The 25,581-nt window shown below is 36.2% G+C and overlaps 1 protein-coding gene across 4 annotated transcripts in view; it reads left to right on the top strand.

Annotated features, from left to right (window-relative positions):
• Nucleotides 1-25,581, top strand: part of LOC141573921 (ankyrin repeat domain-containing protein 26-like) — a 53,664-nt gene that overhangs the window by 17,419 nt on the left and 10,664 nt on the right. Inside the window, exons 14-28 of one of the 4 annotated variants that reach the window (XM_074346338.1) lie at nt 1,222-1,315; nt 3,741-3,769; nt 3,960-4,032; nt 5,826-6,080; nt 7,683-7,756; nt 8,986-9,636; nt 11,725-11,876; nt 12,370-12,537; nt 14,898-14,931; nt 15,214-15,355; nt 17,510-17,720; nt 18,915-19,098; nt 19,960-20,097; nt 21,550-22,062; nt 23,504-23,656. In XM_074346338.1, coding sequence (XP_074202439.1) covers nt 1,222-1,315; nt 3,741-3,769; nt 3,960-4,032; nt 5,826-6,080; nt 7,683-7,756; nt 8,986-9,636; nt 11,725-11,876; nt 12,370-12,537; nt 14,898-14,931; nt 15,214-15,355; nt 17,510-17,720; nt 18,915-19,098; nt 19,960-20,097; nt 21,550-22,062; nt 23,504-23,656 — 2,871 coding nt within the window. Of the gene's footprint in view, nt 1-1,221; nt 1,316-3,740; nt 3,770-3,959; nt 4,033-5,825; nt 6,081-7,682; nt 7,757-8,985; nt 9,637-11,724; nt 11,877-12,366; nt 12,538-14,897; nt 14,932-15,213; nt 15,356-17,509; nt 17,721-18,914; nt 19,099-19,959; nt 20,098-21,549; nt 22,063-23,503; nt 23,657-25,581 lie in introns of all 4 variants that reach the window. The other 3 variants (XM_074346337.1, XM_074346336.1, XM_074346339.1) reach the window with 3 other exon arrangements.

The raw sequence follows: 25,581 nt of genomic DNA, 5'->3' as shown, positions 1-25,581 counted from the left end.
AACAGAAGAACAAGTAAACAGGAACCCTTTATCAGGGACAGTAAGTCCTTCATATAAGGAACGTGGAGAGCGTTAGTTTAGACAACAGTGGGGGAGTTTGTAGTTAGGACGAGGGTGGAGTAAGGGTGGAATTTAGGTAGTCAGAAAAGAGCTGAGTGTGACCAGAGCTGCCAGGTGATGGACAGGAAGGAGCCAGTCACACGAAGGTCCCGGGGAGGGATGTTCCGGACAGAGAGATCAGCGGGTCACATCTGCTCATCACCATACTCCAGCATCTTGGAGTGACCAGGAAGCAGCAAGTGGGTAACCGTCCTTAGAATCACTGTTATTATTGTTGTGTGTAGAAAAGAGAATGTGCATCATAAGGGCCTGGCACATGCGGGTGGTCACTAAGCAGTGTTCTTATTCTTCCCTAAGTAAAGTAAAGCTTATGGTACTTTTTTTGAAGAGCTGCATAGCTACATTAAACATTTTTCTGCTGTTAATTTAAACAAATATTTTTCTTTCTATTTTGGTACTTTATTCAACTATTTTCCCTATCAATAAAAGTTTTATCAAATAATAGTTAGATTCTGCTAAGCCTTTGTTTACTGAAATGTAGCAGTTTCCACAGTGTTCTGTTAATACTCAACATGACAGACTCTAAGGCTTCTTTTCATGCCATGTATGCTATTTCAATACTATTAACAGTATCTGTACTAAGAAATATCTTAAACTTATAGCACACTTATTAAAGAATATATTTAAATATGTATATTTTTAATTTTACTTTTTACTGAAGTGTAGTCAGTTTATAATGTTACTTTCAAGTGTACTGCAAAGCAATTCAGTTATACATATAAAAATACATATTTTTTTAAACGTCCTCTTCTTTTGTCGAGGAATGCAAAATGGAATTAGGTGTTTTGAAGTTAATTCTTTGTTGAAATCTGCATGTAAGTCAGTATTTTGTCTGTGAAAATATTTGCTCTAGCTTTCCATGCTCAGTTTACAGAGTCAAAAGCCAAGTGAAGATAAAAGATAGACTTGATCTAAAGAGTGTATATGAAATTTTTTATTTAAATGTTTGGGTTTCCAGGATATGCTTATTTTGTTTTTAAGTGTAATTGCTTTTAAAGTAGGAAATTAAAAAAATAATAATAAGGTAGGAAATGCAGGTATTTTGTTAGAAAGGAATCAGGAAATCTTTATGCAACTCATTATTAATATTAATTTTAACAGAGTATCTCCGAGATTGAACTACCGAACTGTATCGATCATTTATCTGGAGCTGCAGGTCTAGGAGAAAAAAATACATTAAATGGACAAATAGAAAGTAAGTACTGTATTTTATTAAAAAAAAAGTCATTTTACAGAATGTTGATTTAAAACATGGATTTGGATCTATTCTCTCAGCCAAAGAAAATCACCTGTTGAACATATAGTGAGAAAAAAGAGAAGAGGAAGTATATTGTATATCTTACCAGGTGTCAGCAACAGATTAAACTAGAATGCTGTTTAAGGAGCTCAGTTGTTAGCTTTCTTTCAAGATGCTCTGTGACCTGAGGACAGGCAGGAAACCAGGAGGAGGGAAGGAGGGAGTGAAGAATGAGAGAGGTAGAGAGGAGGGGAGTGAATGAAGGAAAAGGAGGGGGCGGTCCCTGGCAGGAGGTGGTAATGTAGAATAGTTCTTTAGGAGAAGGAAGACAAGAGTGTTTGAAATGAGACGGGTATGAATCGAGCTTCTTCCAGCACCAAAGCTTGTCCGGGAGGCACAGCAGAACGTTCCATTCCCCCGTCCCCCTGACCTTTAGGAAGGCAGTGAGGACTGTGGTACCTGATCACGCAGAGCTGGGTGTGGCTGCCGGTGAGCACAGGCATGTGTGGTCAGCTGTCAATGTCTGGACCTTCGTGTCATGCAGCGTGTTGCTGCCTTATAGGATGGTGTCTCATAGGCCAACAGAAGAGTGGGAAAGAGGAAGAGAGCAGGGTGCATTCCAGGGAGGTCAGGGGAGCTGGAGCCTGGTAAAGAGTCCACTGAAAAGTCTGCAGCTCCTGATGCAGCTTTTGGGGAAGTGTTACAGTGAGACGTGTGCAGCTGGATTTCAGAGAGGTCAGTTAAGTCCGAGTGCTATAGAAGCAGACTCGGTATAGACCGGAGTTTCTCAAATTTTAGTCACCTGGGGACCCAGTGAAAAGTGCACATTCTGAGCAGTGGGTCTGTGTTTCTAACAAGCTCTCAGGTGAAGCCCTTGTTGCTGGTCTTCAGATCACGCTCAGAAGGTAGACTTGTGTTTAGGGGAATCTGGAAGAAGAGCCACTGGGGAGTTAAAGACAACAGCAACAAGGAAAAGCATGATTTTGTTTTTCTTTCTGAGCACGTTCATAGCCAGAGGGAGGCAAAGAGTTGAAGTAGAAACTAGAGATGTAAGCTACTGCTGCTAAGCAGAGAGGAAAAAGAAGTGGTGGGGATCGTCTGTCAGAAGAATAGAAAAGGGGAAGATTTAAGACCACAGATGTAGAGGTACCTTTGAAGAGGAAAGTGAAAGGAAGGAAGGAGGAAAAAAAGGCAGCAGGTAGGTGATTTTGGAATTGAGGAGGAAACTTGAGAGAACTCCTTTTCAATGGTGTCAGTGTATTTGCACTGAAGGTAGGTTAGATCATTGCCACTCCAGAGAATACTGGAATCAGGAGGGGGCCTAGAATTGGGGTAAACCACAGCCTCTCCTCCTATCAGGCTTCAAAGATAAATGTTGTATTGGTATTTGTTATTCCAATGAGATTAACTTGAATATGAAGCATTGACTGTGCTTTTTGTTTGTTTGTTTAAGGATAGCTAATTTTTTGAGAAGACAGTTGTTTCACAAAAATCCTTGTAAACATTAGCCTGATTTACCAAACCAAACTACTTTTGGAAAGAAAAGAAACTAACAGGGTTCATTCCATAAATGCTGAAGTTGTTATTTTCACTGAATACTGCACAGGTTTTGAAATATAAAAGACTTTTAATATCTAATAATTCTGTGGCAATTAAAATTTATTTTGATCACCAGATTTCAATATTGAAAACTCAGTATACATTCTTTCTTGTATGAGTGGATCAAGAAACATTGATGGCTAGAGGATCCAAGAAATGTAGGCATACCAATAGCCCATGTGGGTATGGGAAAAATATTTTTATGAACTATTATCCTACAAGTGTGTATCCAAGGCGATCAATTCATAACACTTTCTCTGATGAGAAGTGAATTGTACATTCAAATGAACTGCCATCACAACTGTGGACTTCCTAAATTACAGGACGAATTGAAGAGCATGATAAGTAGTTGTAGTCTAACGGTGTCAATCGCATTAAAGATGTGCTGTGGCACTTTACGGTCAGCTTTCACATTTGTCTTCTTGGAGCCGTGATTTGTTCCTCTGATTAGAGATCGCTTTTCTCCTTCTCAGGCAGCAAGTTCACACTGGTATATGTACACGTTTCTATTTTATAAATAAGTCACTTGAAACATAATCGTACGTTTGAAATCTTAACTGCATGTTTTGTTAAACCTATATTCCCGTTCTTTATTGAGTATCTATAATGGATTCATGTTTCTGTCTTGTTGCTGTCCTAACTGCCCCTGAAAAACAAAACACCGAAACCTAACGTGTTCATTTCCAAAGCAAGCACGAGGGTTGCGCAGTACTAACTCTGCGTGAATGGGTAGTTGGCTTTCATATTTACATCTAATTGACTATGTGTCCCTTTTGGCTTTTAGATTCTACTGAAAAATATCCTCACTTGAAGGTAAGAACTTTTATACTTTTATCTTGATTTTTTTTTTTTTATTTAGTGAGGGTACTGGGAATTTAGCTTAGGACCTCATGCACTGCTAAGCAGGCACTCTACCACTGAGCTAGACCCTCCCCCCTTGAATGATTACTACAGATTGTATCAAATGTACATTATTAATCGGTGTGTTTCAAAAACCATTCAGCCTGCAGTTGGAGTGAAAGATTCTGTTCCTAAGAAAACAGGAGAAATGAAGAATTTACAAACATTCAAATCAGGTAAATTCTGCAATACAAATTTAGCTCTGAAAAGAAGTACAGTCTTCTTATTGGTAATTCCTTTTATTTCTTCAAATTTAATTGAAAGATGACATAAATAAGGCAGATGTTATTAGTGGTATCCATGTTTGAAAAATATATATAAGCTTAAGAAATAGATTTTTAAAATGTCAGCTTTGACTTGGATGTTGCTGTTGAGGTTGGGAGACACTAAAGTGCTCAGCTTGGAGTCCCTATACTCTTCAGGGATTCTGAGAGATTGATTATTAGGTTCTAAGATTTTTCCAGTTTTAAAATGCTTAATTGAATTTTGACCTTTATGTAGAGTAAAGCTTCCCTTGCTAACATGTCAGTCATATTTCACTTTAATTATTTCATCTAGTGCTATCACATTGATGATATTTATTTATTTCTGTATTTATTTATTAATGAAGGTCCTAGGGATTGAACCCAGAACCTTGTGCATGCTAAGCATGTGGTCTACCACTGAGCTATTTCCCTAGCCCAAAGGTCTTAAGCCAACTGGATGGTTTGATTAGCGCTCTCTCTCTCTCTCTCTCTCTCTCTCTCTGTGTGTGTGTGTGTGTGTGTGTGTGTGGTGTCTTTGATTATTAAAAATGATGGAAGTAATTAGTCCTACCTTAATGTTTGGTAGATATGATATTTTAAAAAAATAATCCTAAAAGCTTTTGGGTTTAGGGTATTTTTTATACTATTAAAAATTATTGAGAATTTTGAAGAACTTTTAAGTGGGTTGTATCTATTGATGTTTAGTATATTAGAAAATAAAGCTGAAAGATTTAAAAAACAAGCACACACAAACATTCCATTCACCATTAGAGCTTTGATGTTATCACATGTCATGTATCTGGAAACCTCCACTGCACCCTTAACAGAGAATGAGAATGAAAATAGCATTCAGTACTATTGTGAAAATAGTTTTGACCTCCTGGACTCCCTAGATGGAGGGAACATGGGGCTTCAGGGCTTCTCAGATGACACTTGAGAAGTGCTGTTTTAAACAGGGTTCATGGATGTGAAATAATAAAGGGGCCCTTGTGATGAAGTGGGCTTTAACGTTCATTTCTACATTTCTCGCCTTTTCTTCTTTAACTTGTCTTAAAAAGTTTGAATCTGACAACTTAATTCTTTTTAAAAAAGGAAAACATTTTTGTTAGATATTTCCTGTCTCATGGCACTCTGTACTCTTTGGATCTGGTTTGTACCTAGATTTACCCTATTTTTATGTGGAAAAAATTAGTCACTCAAGGCTATCCTTTCTTATATAAATTTATGATGTTTATCCAAGGCTTAAGGTAAGAATTCTGAAGATATTGGTACATTGAGGAAAGACTGTCTCATTGTAATTTATGTAGTACCATTCAGTAAAAGTTTTCTTAAAGCCCACGTCTCTAGGCCTCAATACTGTCATGCATATTTAAACATCCAGTATATGGCTCATTAGACATACATTTTGTTAATGAAAAAATTCATATGTTGAAGAATCATAATTCATAAAGCTCTTACAGAATATAGACTGTTTTATAGAGAGTGATGAGTGAATCCAAATTAGCAGTACTAGAAAATTAAAGGTAGTAAAAAGAGAGACAGTGGTTCCCTATATGAATGGCAATGACATGTAAAGTACAACCAGCTGGGAAGGAGCAGTGTGTTTGGGGGAGAGGAGGGCGTGGGGCTGCGGACGTGGGGCTGCTGCTCTGGGAAGAGAATTCATAAAAGTTAGTCATTTGTATTGTTGTTCACATTCTAATAAGTGGAAACTTTGTTTTCAGGTTCTTCAGACTGGGTTTCTACTAGTTTGAGCCTCAATAATGAGGCTGGTCAAAGAGCCGAGCATTTGAAAGCTGATAAATGTCCGTTGGTATCACGATCAGTGACCGCAAACCAGTCAGCACCCACAGAACTGAGGCAGACGGCCCTGGTAGATAAAGACCGGATGAATATTGGAGCTGTGTCTGTGTCAGAACATGCAGCGCTCCGTGGCCTGTGTGAGTCACAGCTGCCAGAGAACAGAAGCCGCAAAGAAGGTAATAAAGCAGCATAGAGAACTAGCCATAGTCTACCTGTGCGTGGCTTCACCATACTCTGACTTTGCAGAAATCATTTTGTGGCAGGATCTCCTTTGTGTTTACTCCTTTTATGCAACCTACAACCAGACAATACCTTTTGGCATGACATTTATGTTCATTCTCTGACCATAGCAACATATTAAATAGCAAAGAGAATTAGGTGAAAATAAGTTCGTTCAGAATAGTATTTAGCATGCTCCTGAGAGCAGGTAGGAGGGTGATGTCTAGAGCTTTGTGACTAGTTGGGAAACCTAGGTGGCCATCCAAAGATTCCCTTCTCAAAGTATGGTTTCTTAGCTTTATTTTTATCTAGCTCTGAATTTATAAATATTTGTTATAGCTATATTCAGTGTAACTGAAAAAGCACCTCTGCAACTAAATATCAAAGTATTTCTAGTATATTCTCTGCCTTTTTGTATTTTAGAAGTGGCTTTCCCAGCGGTAGTGGCAGTCATTGGGAATTTGCTACACAGGACCTCCTTCTTAACTGTGTCCACACAGTATATCATCTTGTTTTATTATTTTTAATGGATTGATGGGTCAAAAAGGATATTGGATTTTAAGGAGTGCTTTGTCGCTTAAAAATAATATATGGAATATCAATTCTGATTCTTCTAGGATACCCAGTCTGTTGATTAACCACATCTAATATGTGTTCTACTTTATATACCAATTAATTTAGTGCCTTAATCAGTGATATAATCAGAGCTGTAGTAATAAGTCATACAATATTTTTTCTGCTCCTATAGTTTTATCTTTTCTTTCCTTACCTGCAGAATTAATGTTGTATTTACAAAAGATTCTCAGTTATCTCCTATAGTAGTGACTACAAGCTCTAAACTCAAAGTTTTTCTAATAAATACTGTTTATACACAGATACTTTTAAGAGTTTGTCCTCTACAGCATGGGAGCAAAGAGGATAGACATGTAAAGAAATAGTTTACAGTTCAGCTGGTGAAGACACACTAGAAAAACCTGTGAAGTACCAAGGTAGCTCCAAGGAAAGAGATCCCTGTGTCTGTGTGGAAAGACAGCTGCAATCCAGGAGGACTTCACAGAGCAGGCTGAGTCTTCAAAGAGGAAAAGGAACCTGTCAGAACAATAGAGGGAAACATTTCAGATTAAGGAAAGATAAAGGCATAAAAAGTAACAGTAATTTTGGAAACCATGAATAACATTGCTCTTGAAGCCTGGTATGTTGTTAAAAAGGTACTGTTAGGAGGTAGAGAATAGAGTCTATCGTGACTTTGTATATTTCTACTGTATTTTTAAATTTTGTTTTATTTCTCTTTGTCTTGTTCATGTCTGGTGAATCAATTTGTGAGTGAAACTTTGAGATGTTTGTATGCCTTTAATCTGGTAACATCTAGTATTTCCCAAATAGTTTGTTGAAGTTTTAGATAATTAGAAGTATTTCTTAAAGAAGTAAATATCCAGCTAAAGATTAAGCTTAATTTCAACTGTCAATTGATGAAATGTTTTTTCTGTTTTTATAAAGATGGTGCCTTTTATCTAGCTGTTCTAAGTAGTGAATTTTAACTAAGCATATTCATTTTTCAGCAGACCTAGACTTACAAAGGGCATCTGAGGAAGAGCAAGAAAGACTTGATGCGAGTGAAAATAACCACTCACAGGTATGTAAAAATGTAAATTTAAATTTCTTGTTTAATACTGTTTTCTGTGGTTTAATAACACAGTTCAAAAGAAATTGCCTTTCAAACTAGACTTTTAGAGTCAATAAATAATTACTTAATATTTAGTTTTTAATAGCATTTTATCTAATTACAAATGTTAAAGTATTGTTAGGATCTATAATAATTTATAGTTACACTTTATCCTTGGAATTGAGGCAAAAAACCTTCCTGAATATGGTTTACTTCTTCCATCTTTATAACTTCCTCACATGATGAAGGTGATATCAAATATTAAATCATGTGATATAAGCAGTTGAAATTGTAAATAATATAGCAGTGATGGCCACCGAGTTAGTTTCATGTAAGGAACAGTCATTCCCAGTGGTCCAAAATTTGCAGTTTCAAATTGCAAGTCATTAATGCCAAGATGAAAGATTCTTCTGTCTTGTGATCTCTATGTAATCGATTTCAGAATCTACAATCAGGGAGAGAACAGGGGTCATAGAGTCAACCCAGCTGCCTAGTAAGAGAATCAAACCTTCCACGATTGGACCTTTGCTGTTAGGGAAGAAACAAAAACTTTCTAATTTATTTCATTTCAGGGTAGGAAATCAGTAAATATTATTAAAAATTCTTTTATTCACTCTCACTAGTGAATGTTAGAGTATAATATAACTCAGTGGATGCAGAGAATACGTATTGAGATAGATCACTATCATAGTATATCATTTGCATTAAAATTCAGGAATTTGTTCCTCTTTCTGATGTTAATTGATTTTGGCACCTAATAATTTACAGTTTGCTTATTGTCCAGTTACTAGTCCTTTAAAAAAAATCTTTACATGCACTGGAGGGGCTCACTATTTAAGGTATGAGAGGTGAAATATTTTTTAGTGAGGAAATCTTTGTAATGTTAAAAATCTAATCTCTGATTCTTGGTAGATTTAACATGTGTGAATTGTTTAGTTCAAACAAACAGTGACAAAGTTAGGTTTCTGAGTTCCTATTTTTCTCCTGTTTCAAGGCTAAGGCAAGTTATGTTTCACTTCTCAGTTTGTGACTAGCCAAACATAGATTAAGAAGTTTGTTAAATTTTAATTATTTTCTAATTTTTCTTTATCCGTACTTGACTACTTAAGGATAAATGTGTTTTACAAGCATGTAGTGTGAAAGAAAAGAAATCTGAAGATCAAATCACGCAGATTAATCTTTCACTTGTGCATCTGCAGAAAATGCCTAGAGAACCAGAAATGAAGAAGGAACATGACAGAAAGGACATACCTGTGTCTTCAAAACGTTCTTGTGTGGAGAAGCATGAGGACATGTGGGTCAAACAAGGCAAATTCGACTGGAAAAGTAATTCAGAATTTATCACAAAGAAGTCAAATCAGAAAATCAGTAAAATCCATGAAAAAGGCAAAATTACTTTTCATCGTAAGGTAGTGTCACTACATGACAACTGTGAACTACATGGTGACTTAAAGGAACTACCTTCCAACGTGACAGATAATACATTTGATTTTGAGGAAGTAGATGCACCTGGAGCCTCTGTCTCTATAGGATTCCAGGCAGTCTCTGAACACAAAGAGCCCAGTCTTGAAAATGTTTTTCCATTTTATTCCAAGTCTGAGTCAAGAAAGTATGGTTGCCAGTCATCTTCGAAACTTTATTCAAATGAAAATAAGTTGGATGAAAATGGTAAGCCAGACACTGAACACGTTTTTAACAAAACTGAGGAGAGTTTTTGTAATGATAGAGACAATGAAGTACGGAACCGAGTTCCATTTAAAGTGAAAGAAGACCAAGAATTTGCTACGAAAAGAAAACCGAAAAGGAACCAAAATACTCACTGGAAATCAGACATTGGACATGCACCTCAGGTAAGTGATCCACAAAGCCTTTTTGGTTTGTGGCTTGCCCGCTCCAGTGAGAAGAAACACATGATTCAAATAAAACATCATGATATGCCTGCTGTTTCAATTACTTGTAAGAAAACCAAACCAATACAAGACCAGCTCCAGAAGCCATCGCTTGCAGATAACTGTGGTGCTGATCAAGTCTAAAAACATGGACCCTGAATTAGGAAATGTGAGTTCTTCTCCATCAAATGGTAACAGAACCTCCAAAGTATATCTAAAAGAGTTACAGCAAGGTATGCAAAGGTTTAAGAATGAAGTAGGCATGTTACAAGTAGAATTCCTGGGTTTGGAAAAAGAAAATTCAGCTTCAGAAAGAGGTAGAGGTTCCTTTGCTGCTACTCTGTTTTTTCTCTTTATCAATAATCTCCTCCATTCTGATCCATATTTGATCTTATTTTCCACTCTATGAAAATAGCCTATGTATAAAACGGGGTCATCTAAATATGTAATCGTGTAGAAACAGGCTATTTCTGCCATCTAAATAACAGGAACTCAGGGAAGTATTTTCCTGGGTTTTGTTCCTTAACCAACCTAAGTCTCTGTGCCAGTCTTTCATATGAAGTGGGAAAGTAATTCAGCTGTGTGCCACGTTACCTGAGCCGGAATAAACGCAAGTGAAATGGCTTAGGAAATATAATAAGCTCAAGGTTTTTTTTTTTTTTTTTGTATGTTTTTTTTGTTTTAATCTTGGCTTAAATGTAAGTTGCACTTCCATAGAATGGGAAGGAAGCAGTGATTGAGAGAAAGGATATAAGCACAAGGTCTCACTAAACTGATCCGTGTATTGTGCGTTAGTGAGTGCGGGCTTATCTGTCTTACTGATCACTGGACACTTAGAATTCCATCATGGCCGCTTTGAGATATTCTTAAGAAATACATGTGCTCCCACATGTTCTTGAATCACCACTTTCGGGTGTTTCTGTTGAGTCACTTACAGTATATTATTTAATAAAATGTAGTAAGTTTTGACATGTATGATTTTATTATATAGGTAGTATGAACCCTCAGCAAAAAAAAATTCAGTATTTCTCTCCAAAAGAGAAAACTTGAGTTTTGAGATGCACTGAATGATTTTTCTTAGTTCTAGTAATAGATTTTTAAAATGTGTGTGTTCTTTTGTGTGAGGTGCAAAGAATGTTAAGGATAGAACTCTGAAGGTGTTCTCCTGTAATAGAAAAAGGAGATGAGCCCTGCCCCCAGCTTTGCCAAAGTCACACTTTTAACTTATCTGATCAATTTGATGAATTTATTTGGTAGCTTATGAGATTCAGTGTTAGAGAATTGTATCTTCTCTCTTGACACTGTAAAATGCTCAGGAATACTGCTTTAGGGAATTTGGACAAATCAGTTAACCTTTCTTGGTTGTGTTCCCATTATCAGTAAACAGTGGGGCTAAAGTAGATCACTCATTACTCCTATGCCGTCTAGCTATAAAATGGTCATGGTTATTAAATGTGAAATTGGGAAGCATTATTCCTTTTGCAGAATTCCACACTAACTGGCAATTCATCAGTTTCACTCTGCTCCTTTCAGTAAACTTGGGTTTATATATTTTATTAAACACCACTTTTTTGATACCCCAGGATCCAAATGAAAGAAGAATTTTAAAAAGTAGTGGGGAAAGGATAGCTTTAGCACAGAAAGAAGAATGTTTCCTTTCTGTTACTGAAGCACCAAGGTGTGACATCTTCTAAATCTGGCTGGTTAATGTAAAATCTAGGTGGTAAAGACAGAAGAGGACAAATTTTATGCCTTTGTCTTTCTATTTCTCTGTCTCTGCCATTCACATGGGGAAGAGTGAATGTAAGAGCACAACATTCAGAAAGTCCTTTTTGAAATTTTAGAAATTGTTTCTTTTCCTCAAACAGAAAGAAGCAGAATTTACAAACACTTCAATGACTTGAAATGATAAAAATTAAAATAAGCACAAAAATACTTTAATCAATTGAAATCAGGGCAAAGTCTGAGTCAAATGATAAAATGAATGAAAACAAAGTGTTTCTAATGAATAAAGTAATAATTACCCTTTGTATCAAACTTTCACTAAAGGTTGAAGTAGAAGAGAACAGGAACAAAAGTGAACTGAATGGGTCAGAAACCATGTGTGGTGGCAGTTACCATGAAGGATTAACTCGGCAGAGGAAGAGGGGAAAAAGTGATGACCGGCAGTTTCCTGCTCTGCAGAAAGGAGATTCTGATAGGTAAGCCTAGATCAGTATTCAGCAGTAGGTAATTATTATTTTCCTAGATATTGTTCAGCATTTCTTCCCAGGCTCATCTCCCCACTTGCTTCCATGTATTTTGTACTCTTCCTTCCAGGTTCCCAGGACACACCTAAATGCCTTGTGCCTAATCTTTGTGCTCACATTCTAATCTCTTAAGTAGAATAATTTCCTCCTGTCTCTTTTGCTCATGACCTCCTGTTTATTTCCCTGTTCTGTAAAGCCTTCCTTATGCTCACTTTACTTTCATATGTCAGCTCTTGCATATCACATTGTATCATAATTGTTTATCTGTCTTTGAAGCAAGAATTTGTGTTTCCTTGCATATGGTTGGCACTTGTTAACCATTTTGTGAATTAATAAATGACTGAAGATGGGTCAGAGTTGGTTTTACAAAAATTGTTTTTTTTAAAAATTTATCAGTAGAACTATTTTTTAAAAATTGGCTTTTTTATGGATTGTTTTAAAGTAGCTGTCCTGGCTTGCATATGAAGGAAGTAAAGAAGAATGAAAGTGGAAAACGGACATTAAAAGCATCTGTGACTTCACATGTATTGGAGAAGACTGCCTCACTGGCTGGTGGTCTCCTACACATGAATGAGAACAGCAGCTTAAGTGAAGGAGGTCAAGGTTGTGGCAGGTAAAATCTACAAATTCTTTATTTGTAGGTGAAGACGTATTAGCAGTGATTACCTTCTCTGGAAATAGAACAGCAGCATATAGTGCAAAGGCCAAGGCAAGAGAATTCTCAACTGTGTGGGAGGAACAGTGCCGAAAGGCTAACATGAGGACAAGTGCCTTTGACCGGAAGTAGTTTCAGTACTACGTTCCCAAGGAAGCCGGGCTGTAGTGAGTCGGTGTGAACAGCCCCTCAGAGGACATTCCCTGGGAAGGCAGGAGAGGACTGGGTGATAAGTGAAGGGGAACGTGGGGCTCGTGGGGGTTCCCTTTCTTTGTTTAATGATGAGACGGTAGATTGTAGAGCATGTCTCTTTGCTGTTGGATGCGATTCCATAGAAGACGTGTTTTTCAATTTAACTTTGTTTGCATTTCTGATATTAGAAAGTGTATTGATTGTACTATGTTATCTTTAAGATATTGTAGTAAACTATTCATGTATGGTTTTGTTGTAAGGGCTTATTCGTTAGTTCTGAAGCGTAATATTCTTACACAATTGAATATGCAGATAATGACTTTAAAGTTACACCATTGTCCATAGATTTTTAAAAATTGTATACTCATAATGACTATACAGACACTTAGGCCATACTGAATAGAGATGAATCATTCCTTGATGATTCTATAGTGTCCTTGACAGTATCATCATGAGTGGCTATGGTTTTGTATGCTATTGTAAAATATCAGGTTATATTAACTTAATATTTGCTTAGGTTCCAGGAAGAAGGGGAAGATTTTTTTATATATACAATAGAATAATAAACTATTAACAATCTATCACAGATGATTACTTTTGGATTACTAAGTTCTAAATTAAAAAAGCCATCATGGTCCATAAGGACCTGTCAAATGCATGAACAAACAGCTGAATGGATAATGAATGCCCGCTGATTAATGTCTTTAGCGAAAGCAAATCTTTATTAAAAGTAGATTTCCAGTATTGCCTAGGTCTAAAGTCTTTGTATTTTTAAAAAATAGGTGTTAAGATTCAGAAGTTATTATTATTATTTTCACTTTTTTTATTGAGTCATAGTCGTTTTGTAGTGTTGTGTCAAATTCCAGTGTAGAGCACAATTTTTCAGTTATACATGAACATACATATATTTATTGTCACATTTTTTTTGCTGTGAGCTTCCATAAGATCTTATATATATTTTGCTGTGCTATACAGTATAATCTTGTTTATCTATTCCACATTTTGAAATCCCAGTCTGTCCCTTCCCACCCTCCACCCCCTTGGCAACCACAAGTTTGCATTCTATGTCTATAAGTCTGTTCCTGTTTTGTATTTATGTTTTGTTTTTGTTTTTAGATTCGACATATGAGTGATCTCATATGGTTTTTTTCTTTCTCTTTCTGGCTTACTTCACTTAGAATGACATTCTCCAGGAGCATCCATGTTGCTGCAAATGGCGTTATGTTGTCGGGTTTTATGGCTGAATAGTATTATTCCATTGTATAAATATACCACCTCTTCTTTATCCAGTCATCTGTTGATGGACATTTAGGCTGTTTCCATGTCTTGGCTATTGTAAATAGTGCTGCTGTGAACATTGGGGTGCAGGTGTCATTTTGAAGTAGGGTTCCTTCTGGACATATGCCCCAGAAGTTATTTATAATTATGCCTAGACATAGAATAATAATAGAGATTCATTTACTACATTAGTTGAAAATACTTAAAAATAAATATTACTTTCTTAGCATATTGTGAAATGCAAGTATTGAAGCCAGATTGCCTGGGTTGGAATTCTGGGCAGACATAGGGGCTTCGACAAATGACTTAGCCTTTCTGTGCCTCATTTTCTTCCTGGGTAAAGTACCTAATGTATTACCTACCTCCCAGGATTGTTGTGAGGATTAAAATGTCTTTAAGACATGTAAAGTGCTAATAATAATGCATAGCGGTTACATAGTAAGTCCTCAAAAAAGCTAATACCATGGTTATTAGAAAAGGGTTTCTTTCATATAAGGACTTCAGTAATACTTTCCAAACAGGTTTTATTGCCATAAAAGCCAGTTTTTATTGAAAAAGACAACAAGAAGAAAATCCTGGTGTATTTTTTCCTACCAAATAATACAAGTAATGTTATGTTTTTCCTTTTCCTCTGCTTGTCCCCTTGATTTAAATTTAATACTTTGTCAATAATATAATTGACATACTTTCTTTGTCCTTTAATGTTACTGTTTCCACTGTTTAATCCCTTTTATTGAAAATTAATTATCAATGCAAAGATTTTATATAAAAAATAATAGATTTACATATTTCTTGTATTTTCAATATTTAGTATTTGGCTTAAATGAATTGCTTTTTTCTTTTTTCAGGTCTTCAAAGAAAATGTCTACTAAAAAGGACAAGGTATAGTAAAATACTACTTATAAAAATATTTCCCTATGGTAAAAATAATTCATAAATGATAAAAGAGTGGAAAAACAAAATCCTCCTTTGTTGTAGAGACATTTACTTAAAAATAATTTAGAAACACTATTGATAAAGTTAGCCTTTTGACAAAAGTCAGTTCTTTCGAGAAGTGTCTGTGTTTTTGCTCTCATAAAAAGATGGATATTTATCACCTCTGTACACTAAGCATATTTTATAACTATGTTGGAGACACTGTGAAATAGCATTATTTATTTGTAGGTCAAAGAGCAGATTAATTCTGTGGACGACCTCGATGACTTAACTCTGTCACCGGAAACAGCTTCTGAGGATCGCAAGTCGCTTTACCCTAATTGTAAGAATACCCTGAGGCTAATCGAAGAACTTGGCCCGGACAGTAAAGGTAGGACCCCCGTATGACTACACAGCCTTTTTAAGTATCTCGTGGTAACGTGTGCACACCTAGTACTGCCCCAGGGAGCACGGCTACGTTACAGTCCGCTGCGTCTCAGAAACCTGCTTTGTGTCAAAGCAGAATCAGACGTGTTGTGCACTGCCAGCCAGGGGCTGTGACCGTTCCCACTCCCTGTGCTTTCTGTTGACTCTGCTGCTCCTACGCCTTCACCCAAGGTCAGGTTATCACTGCTTCCCTCCTAGAATGCTGAAATCACCTCAGGACTTTCTTCTATGCTGTCCGCCTCCTGGAACGTTGGTCTACACCGCAACCATGATTACTAGATAGTTTTTAAAATTCAGATCTTTGTTACCCCCTTGCTTAAAATCCAGCTACTGCTTCTCACAGCTCCATAGTTAAAGGCCACAGTCCTCTGGCTTCATCTTGTTTCATTTTATTACCCTTCTTTCCACATGAGTTTTAGAATCAGCTTGTCAATGTAAAAAAAAAAAAAAAAAGCTGCTAGTGTCCTGGAAATTAGACGTAGATTATGTTGAATCTGTAGATTAATTCGGGGAGAACTGACTTCTTAACCATACGGAATTTTTAACCCCGAACAAAGTTTATTTCTCCGTTTAGGTCTTCCTTGATTTTCTCAGTAATATTTTAGAGTTTTTAGTGTCTGGGTCTTTCCATCTTTTATGAGCTTACCTGTATTTCTTATTTTTCAGTGCGGTTATAAGTAGTGTATTCTTATTTATTTGTTTGTTTTAAAATAATGTATTTTAAATTTTAGTTTCTGATGAGAGGAATACTGTTGATTTCTGTATACTGACTCTGTGCCCTCCAACCTGACTGAACCCATTTATTAGTTCTAGTAGCCTTTTTATGGATTCTCTCAGATTTTCTACGTAACCAAAGGTGGTCAAGCTTTTTCTTCTTTAAACTACTGTCTTACTAAAGACAGTTCACGTTTAAGACTTGCAGCCAATAAATACATTCTCTGTCACAGCTAGTCAGCTCTGTCACTGTTGCAACAAGAGTAGCCATAGACAATACACAAGTTAATGGACGTGGCTGTATTTCAGTAAAACTTTATTTACCAAAGCAAGCAACCCGGCCCACAGGTTGGAGTTAGCTGACTCGCACCATGTAATCATATTCCCCGCTGATTAGCACAGTCTTACCTCTTCATTTCCCATCTAGATGTCTTTTGGTTTTTCATTTTGCCTGATTGCACTGGCTCCAGTATAGTGCTGAATAGAAGGAGTAAGAGAAGCCATTCCTGTCCGGTTCCTCACCTTCTGGGAAAAGCATTCCGTTTCTCACCATTGCATATGGTGTCAGCTGTAGGGTTAGCACAGATCTTTGTCATAGTGAAGACGTTCCCTTGGTTCCTAGTTTGCTGAAAGTTTTTATCAGGAATCGATATGGAGGTTTGGCAGGTGCCTCTTTTTATCCACTGACATGATCATATGGTTTCTTTTTTAGTTTGTTAATATGATGAATAACATTGATTTTTACGTGTTAAAACAGCCCTGCATTCTTGGGATACACCCCACTTGGTCGTGATGAATTTTCCTGTATTGTTGGATTTAATTTGCTAATGTTTTGTTTAGAATTTTTACCTCCATTTTCATGACATTAGTTTTCTTTCTTGTAATATCTTTGTCTGGTTTTGGATTCAGGGTAATGTTAGTTTTATAGAATGAGGACATATTTCTTCCTCTTCATTTTTTGAGGAAAATTTGTGTAGAGTCGGTATTAAATTTTCCTAAAATACTTGGTAGAATTCACCAGTGTAACCATTGGGACTGGGACTTTCTTTGTCATAAGGTCTTTAAATAGGACTTCTGCTTTGGTTTTTAAGATATAGGGCTTTTTAGCTTATTTGTTCTTTCTTAATTGAGCTTTTGTAAATTCTCTCTCTGAAGGAATTTTACCCACTTCATCTGAATTGTCAGATTTACTTGCATAATGTTCATAATGTTACTTTGTCATTCTTTTAATATCTGCAGAGCTTAGAAGAATGTCTTCCATGTTATAGATGCTCAATATCCATTTGTTCAATATATGGATGAATGAATGTGAAAATGCACAGTCCTTTGTACACAAAAATTATTCATATATTTTGTTTCTATTTTTGTTTTCTTCCTAATGCAGATTCTGATAGGTTATTGAAGATTCAGGATCCAGTTCATTCATTCAGATCAATAGAACTGAAAGAATCTGACTCTGCACTACTTAGAGGAAAAATTAAAGAAATGGAAAATAAGGTGAACTGGCTACAAACAGAGCTGTTGAAAACAAGAGAAGAAACATCACAGTTAAAGCTTCAAAATGTGGAGTGGGAACGAGAGCTCTGCAGTATGAGGTACTGAATTTCTTGGTCTTAAAGAAATATTTGAACTCTTTATATTTACTTTAATACTGTAGGTATGTAGGAGAAGTCTTAAAATTGCTAACTTACCTTTTGGGATTTTACAGGGGAGAAAATTTCATTAATATTGTGGAATATGAGACTCTTGGAAATAACACAGCCATACACACACACACACACACACACACACACACACACACATACACACACTACATTCTATATTTCTTTAAAAAAAATCTTTGATCCTTATCTCTCAATTGTCCTCCAGAAAGTTTATATTACTTTACATTCCCACTTGCAGAATTATGAAATGACCATTTTTCTCAAGGCAGAAACTGTAAAAAAAAATTATGCAGTTTGATTCTTAACATATGAATGGTTGGACTAAAAAGTAAAGTGGAGAGTTATTACTGGTTAGTTTTTTCAGCATCTCTCTCATACAGAGATAAGATTAGTTCAAAGGTCTATGCTGAAAGCACGGATTACTCTTAATTTCTTAATTACTTAATAGGGATCCTGCCTTGTACCAAAAGGGATTTAAAAATGATTTACTAAATAAATAATACTCAACAAGGTAAGTTCAAAGTGCTGCAAAAGAAGAAACATGAAGTGTAGGGCATCAGGGAGTAGACTCCCCAGCCTCGCCTTGGATTATGCTAATTACCGGGTCTGTGTTCTGGAAAAGACATCTGCGGATGTTACCTTCCCCTGGAGATCATGTAGGAGTCCCTGTAATATCTCATGAAGTTGAAATTTTATTTCTCATGAACTTATAAACCTGTTTCTAAATAGCAACTTCTCTTTTAATTAATAACTAAATTCTCTGTCCTAATGAAGGAGTAATTTATGACTATGTGGGGAAAAAAGGGTAATTTTCAATTCAAACCTTACTGAATAATTGCAAAATTTCTTCCCTACACTATTGACCAGAGTTACTCTTGACTGAAACTCAGTAGCATTATGTGTTTTCATTGCTACTTTTCAAATATATATATATACACATAAGTCTATCATTATGAAGAGATTGAAGTGAGGAATTTAAAATGTGAGACTTAGAAATGAAAAAAAAAAATTGAGAACATACAAATTCCATTAGGGTAATAAATCAGCATGTGAAGAACCAGATCATAAAATGAACTTTTTATTTTCTAACAAAATAAATTTTAAGGTAAGCATATTTCACTGCAGATTCACATTAGAACAAGAAACAAAGAAGAAGAGAAATGCTTATATATTATATGAAAAAACAAAGGATGACTTGAAAAGAAAAGAGAAACAATACAATGAGCAAGTTTACCTGAAACAACAACTTGAAATCACTGCCCGAGCACTAGAATGCAAAGTGAAGAGCATATGGAATAAAGCAAATCAGGTAAATTTGTCTTTCATGAAAATTTCATATCTCTAACACTGTTTCATCAATATTCTTTATAATATTCTTTTGAATTAATCTGTATTTTCATTTAAAACAAGTAAGAGTTATCTCATCCTAAATATGAACTATGACATTTAGAGCTTAACTTACTAATTTCTTGGTGTTCTTGGCATCTAATAGATGCTCTGTGTCTTTTCTGAATGAAGGAATGGAAGTTAAATTGAGCTTAATTATTAACATAAGGATTGACGGTTTTGGTCCATTCAACAAAGTAACAAGTCTAATTCAAATCCATGAGTTAATTTTGGCTTTTTGAAGTTAAAATCCAGGCTGAATTGCCTTCAGACTGTGATGGAATTGGTTAAATGCCTTATAAAGAAATTTTCTTTCACTGGGATTTCAAAATTTGTAGATACTGACAGACATATGCAGAATAGATAAACAAGATTATACTGTATATAGCACAGGGAAATGTATACAAGATCTTGTGGTAGCTCACAACAAAAAAAAAGTCACAATGAATATATATATGTTCATGTACAACTGAAAAATTGTGCTCTACACTGGAATTTGACACAACATTGTAAAATGACTAAAACTCAATTTAAAAAGTGTTAAAAAAAAAAAAAACCTTTTTCTTTCATGATACTACATCCCTTGTGTTTTTGCTCTGTGATAAATTTAGCTGTCATATATATTAGAATTTGAGTTATTTATGTGCATTAAAGATCCCTGTGTTTAAAAAGGCTACTTCTTTTTAACAGTTTAAAAAAATTTTTTTTAAAGATTCTCCTCCTAAGCTTTTTTTGACTTTTTTTCATGGTATAAAACCCAAAACCTAATGAAATATGTCTCCAGGTTTTAGAAGAGCAAAATGACGCTCAGAGACAACTTTCTCAAGAGCAGAATGCCAGAGTAATACAAGATGAAATCCTGGCCCATCATCTTTCCCAACAAAAGGAGGCAGAAAAGGCTAATAAGAAAATGAATGCTGAGGTATTTCCTTTAGTCATCTTCAAACGTGTGTGTGTATGAATTTGTATACTTAGATAGTTTAAAAACCAATACTATAGGTACAGAAAGTATAGAGGGTTTTAAAAGCCTATATATGTAAATATATTTTCTGGGGGTTTCATTTCTGGTTCATTGGATAAAGCAATATTGTGAATTCAAATCCATTTGCCTGCAACAGTGACATAGTGACATTCACAATGGCCTCATCCAAGGAGAGGCTGTTCATATTTCCCGTAGGAATTGATGAACTTTCCATTATCTCAAAACTGTTGCTACTAACAGTAGGCACTCTAGTTTCTGGCAGTGATCTGACTCCTTTGATAGACAAATGGAGAGGTTACTTTATCATTTCCACTGATGGTAAGGAGGAAAAAGTATAGCCAGTTCAGAAACCGTAGTTTGGCGTAGTTTGGGTGTCATTCTCCTATGTGTGATAAAAAGTAACACTCTGCTCCATGTGGTATCTGATTTCAGTACAAGGAGCTTTTGAATATAGTGACAGACATGCCATAATCTATAGTGATAATTTATTGATCAGTATTTTATTTTTAATAAAACAGCTCACTGTATTTCCCTACTATTTCACATCCATCACTGTTATAAACACCATGAGGAAGAAATAAAAATTATTGCAGAAGCAAATAGTCTCCTGATTTTGTAAGAAGAGCTCTGTAAATTTGACCTTCTTTACCTTTAGTGTATTCACCATTAGGGACATAGAAGGTTCTCTTGTGTTTATATATTTATCCTACAGAAGTGGCTTTGGTTTGGTGTAAGAGTCAGAGAGTCAGAAGCCCTGGGGGAAACCCTGCAGCTTGCTTGTGTTTTTAACCCTTTATTCCAGAATTGTCACAGCTAACTGAGTTAACTGATGTTTGTAGACGTACTTAGTACAGTGCTTAGATTTATCACTTATCTGTAGATGTAATTCTTATAATTCGGTCTAAAAATGTTAGAAAGGGAGAATATTCATGGAATATTTTCAGGAAAAAATTTTTTAGGAAATTTAAGCTGTCCAAATATATACAGAGCTAAGGCTCTTACTTTGGGGGTAGCTGTAAAGGTTAGATGTCAGATATAATTTTTAAGTGTTTTCAGATTTATTCATTTCTTATTTTAAGCCTTTTGGGTTTGTTGTATTTCAGAGAAAGAAAGGCCTTCCCAGTTCTGAGCTTCGTAAACATCCTTTTGTGGTTTCTTTTTTACTTTCATGGATTCAGTATCTTTAATTAAATTTTTGAACTTTTGGGGATTTCTGCTTGTTTAAAGTTTGAGATTTGTATCCACCTTAAGTTCTTCCAGTTGGATACCCAGTTATTGCAAACTTTTTGTTGTATAAACTTAGAGATTAGTCTTTCACTTCAAAGGAAATTATGATATGTCAGTTTATTGAGTACAGTTCAAAGAGTAAGAGATGAGGGGTTTCACTTACAGGACACAATGGATTTTGAGCTGTCTGACCCAGAAGATAACAGCGAGGTGCTTCCTCAGCAACTTCCTGAAGCTGGAAGTCAATTCCGTGGCCAAGAAATTGAGCTCCATCCCAGGAGATATGCTTTTAGACCAACGACGTTGGTATTAGAATGTGTGCATAGAGACCGAGGCCAAGCCCAGTGTTCAAAGAAGGAAACTGAATCGTTGTCTCAGAGAAAACAAGGGAAAGTCAACAAATACATTGTAAAGCAGGCATTCTTGGAGGAGAGAGTATGTGAACTAGAAAGTGAAAACATGTTGCTTCGACAGCAACTGGAAGTTGCTCAAAATAAGGCCAAAAGCAAAAAGACAATACTTAATATCCCAGAGCCGTTTCTGGATCACATGGGAAAACTTGAAGCCATGAGCAAACGAGTTCTGATGCTGGAGGAAGGAAACAGGGAATTAGTCAATGAATACAAATGTTTAAAGGACAGACTGTATCAGCATGTAACTGACAGAGCAGAAATGAAAGTAAGTACCCAGAAAGGGAAGTAATTTTCAGAGTTCCTCAAAGAAAATTCAAAGTGGTATCTGATGGAAGCTGAATGTTGAAACTAGTTGAATATAAGAAATGTGTGCGCTATAAATATATACACTGTAAAGCAGCCTGAAAGCATATCTTGTATCCAGCAAACAAAAATTAGACCTGAGAGGTGCTTTACTTTGAGTAAAGATGCCGTGTCACCTGAACTTCTAAGAGATTAAGCTGTAAGTTGTTGATAGGTACAGACAGGTCTTAGTAATTTACTCTTATAGTGCCCAAGTCATTTTAATCGTTCTGTCACCACATTTTAGTATCGTGATGAAGCAGATAAATGAAATGCTCAGACCTAAAATGAGTATTTTGAAATTAAGATTCAACTGTGTGAACAAATAAAAAAAAGAGAGAGAAAAGATTCAATTGTGTGGATTACCTTGACAGTCAAATCCAGATTTCCCAGATGAACTGATGTGTAAATGCTGTATCTTGCAGTACTTTTCATTCAGTTGCTTTTCATATATTTTTAGTTGATATTTTATTTTTATTCATGTCAATTGGAATTAAATTTAGAGATATTTGCATCTCAAATCATGCATTGTCATGACCTCCACTCCTTAAAGGCATCTACTTTTCATTCAGTCATAATTTGGGACAAATGTAAATTTTAGCCAAACTGTGTTTGACTTAGTCTCCCCTGTTCTATTTATAATTTACTTTGAATATTTTTTCAAATAATGTGCTCACAATTCTCATTTCAAGGCTCAGTTAGTCATTTGGATCTAAGTTTGTCCAGTCCAGAGGGACTGGAGCGCTCTGTGATGTAAGAGTTTGGCATTGGGGTCCCCTTTTCAGACTGAGGAGGAGCAGCCAGAGTCTTGAGTGGCAGGAAGGGAATGAGTGGGAGGGGTGGGGGAGCTGTAGGACCTGCAGTCCAGGAGGCAAGGGATGCCAGGTTGTCTCAGGTCCCCAAAGGCCATTGGAATAACCTCATTTTTATTGTGAGATAGGAGTCTATTGGAAGAATTTAAACACCAGATTGAATATGTGAAGAACTCTGAACTTAAGCCTCTAATGAGAAAGAGGGAGAATGTTCCACAGTGTGGAACTTACCACAACTCATCCCACCCACACACCTGTTTCTGTTTGAGACTTCAGTGGGGGTAAAGCTTGGCCATTTCCTGGGAGGGGCAGGGAATGGCTGGTGGGGCTGCATCCATTGTCTAAGTTAACTTACTGTCAATAAGGCAGGAGGGTCATGCCTTCTGTGTCTTTAATGAAATTGGGTAAACAGGAATGTGTACCTATGAGGAAAAGAAGGTGAATTGATGTCTGTGGGGATAGTTCTCAAAGTCCATATGTTGGAGTTACATATTATTAATGTAACTTAATGATAAGGTGACTTAAAAATCAGTAACAGAGTTATCTCTTTAGGCCTGTATGAGACAGCTTCAACAAGAGCTGACTGACACCCAAAAGAAAGTGTCCATGTTGGAAGCTTCCCTGGAGGTGACAGCACATCATCAGACTAATTCAGAAAATGAGAGACAGGATTCAGAGAGGAAATCACATCAAGCTGCGAGCCCAGTATGTATGAAATTAAGCACGTCAGCCGTGAATGTGCAGCGCAGAGTGTTGCAGGACACTAGCTTTTCAGGGACAGCTTTCTTTTGTATCTTCATTATAATTACACTTTTATTACCTTTATGATGTACTTTTTTCTTAAACTTTGACTTTCATTCTGCCATTTCTTTATATGTTGTTTTCTTATAATATTTACCCTTAGAGAATTTGAGAGTTATACATCTTTCCTCACGGAAGTTAACTTTTTTTTCCTATTAAACAGTATTTTTTAGTGATCTCTCACCACAATAAGGCAAGCTAGATAAAATCAGAGGATAATGTTTCATGGCATGTTCCAGAAAATTGGCATGTCGCACCTTCACTTTTGTGAATGGATATAGAATCTGTGTGTATTTATTTCATGGAATTCAGAGTAACTTGTGCAGAAAGGTCATTATACAAACCAGTTGGAGTAAGGTATCGCCTTCATTTTCCCTTCACTTTACGTATGTTGTCAAAGCATGGAGAAGTTCAGATCATGAATGTACACCCAAAATAGAGAATTAAGAAAATTGTCTAGATCCTGCTTTTGGATTGTTTTTTAACTTTATTGAGATATAATTCACATATTATAGGGGGGATTGCATAACTCAAGTGGTAGAGTGCATGCTTAGCGTACACAAGGTCCTGGGTTCGATCCCCTGTACGTCCTCTAAAAATAAATAAGTAAAACCTAATTGCTTCCCTCCACCAAAAAAAAAATAAAAATAAAAATAAAATTCACGTATCGTATAATTCACCCATTTAGGATGCATAGTTAGTATCTCCTAGTATATTCAGAGATGTGCAGCTGTCACCACAATCAATTTTAGAACATTCCCATCACCCCAAAAAGAAAGCCTGCATCCCTTGGCCATCACCCCCAGCCCCCCGTCCCCATCAGCCCCCGGCAGCCACCAGGCTGACTTGTGTCTCTACAGATGTGCCTGTTCTGGGAGTTTCACATGAGTGGAATCACATGCTGTGTGGTCCTTCATGATTAGCTTTTTTCATTTGACAAAACGTCTTCAAGGTTCATCCACGTTACAGCGTTTGTCAGTATTTCCATTTCTGTTTATTGTCGAACAGTACTCGGTTGTGGGGCTAAACCGTTTATCCATCCATCAGTTGATGGACCTTTGGGTTGCCTCTGCTTTTTGGCTCTTGTTAATGATGCTGCTGTGAACATTTCTGTGCAAGTTTTGGTGTAAACATGTTTTCATTTCTTTGGGGAATAGACTTAAGAATGGAAATGCTGTCATATGGGTCATATGGTAACTGTGTTTTACCTTTTGAGGAACTGCCATACTGTTTTCCAGAGTGGGTGCACCATTTAACATTTTTATCCAAAGTGTGTAATTCTCCCAATTTCTATGCATTTCTGTCAGCACTGGTCATTAGCTCTCCTGGTAGGTGTGAACTGGCATCTCATTGTGGTTTTGGTTTGCATTTTTCTGATGACTGAGAATGTTGGGGATCTTTTCATGTGCTTATCCATTTGTGTATCTTCTTTGAAGACCTGTCTGTTCAGGTTTTTGCCCATTTTAGAATTGGATTGTCTTTTTATGATTGAATTGTAAGAGTTCTTTCTGTATCCTGGGTGCAAGTCTTTGATCAGATGTAGGATTTTCAGGTGTTTCTCCTGCTCAGCAGCTTGCCTTCTTACCTTCTTGATGTTGTCTTTTGAAGAGTAGAAGCTTTTAACATTGATGAAGTTCAGTTAGTCTACTTCTGTCTTTTACTGTCCTACCTAACAAGTGCCAGGTCTAGTCATGAAGACACACACCTGTGTTCTCTTCTAAGAATTTTGTAGTTTCAGCTCTTTCATTTTGAGTTAGTTTTATATATATTGTATGAGGTAGAGGTCGAATTTTGTTCTTTTGCATGTGGATATCCAGTTGTCCCAGTAC

The sequence above is a fragment of the Camelus bactrianus genome, chromosome 18 (assembly GCF_048773025.1).
Source record: "Camelus bactrianus isolate YW-2024 breed Bactrian camel chromosome 18, ASM4877302v1, whole genome shotgun sequence".
In the NCBI taxonomy this organism is placed as follows: domain Eukaryota; kingdom Metazoa; phylum Chordata; class Mammalia; order Artiodactyla; family Camelidae; genus Camelus; species Camelus bactrianus.
Note: the sequence above shows the minus strand (reverse complement) of the source record. Positions and strands in the feature narration are given on the sequence as shown.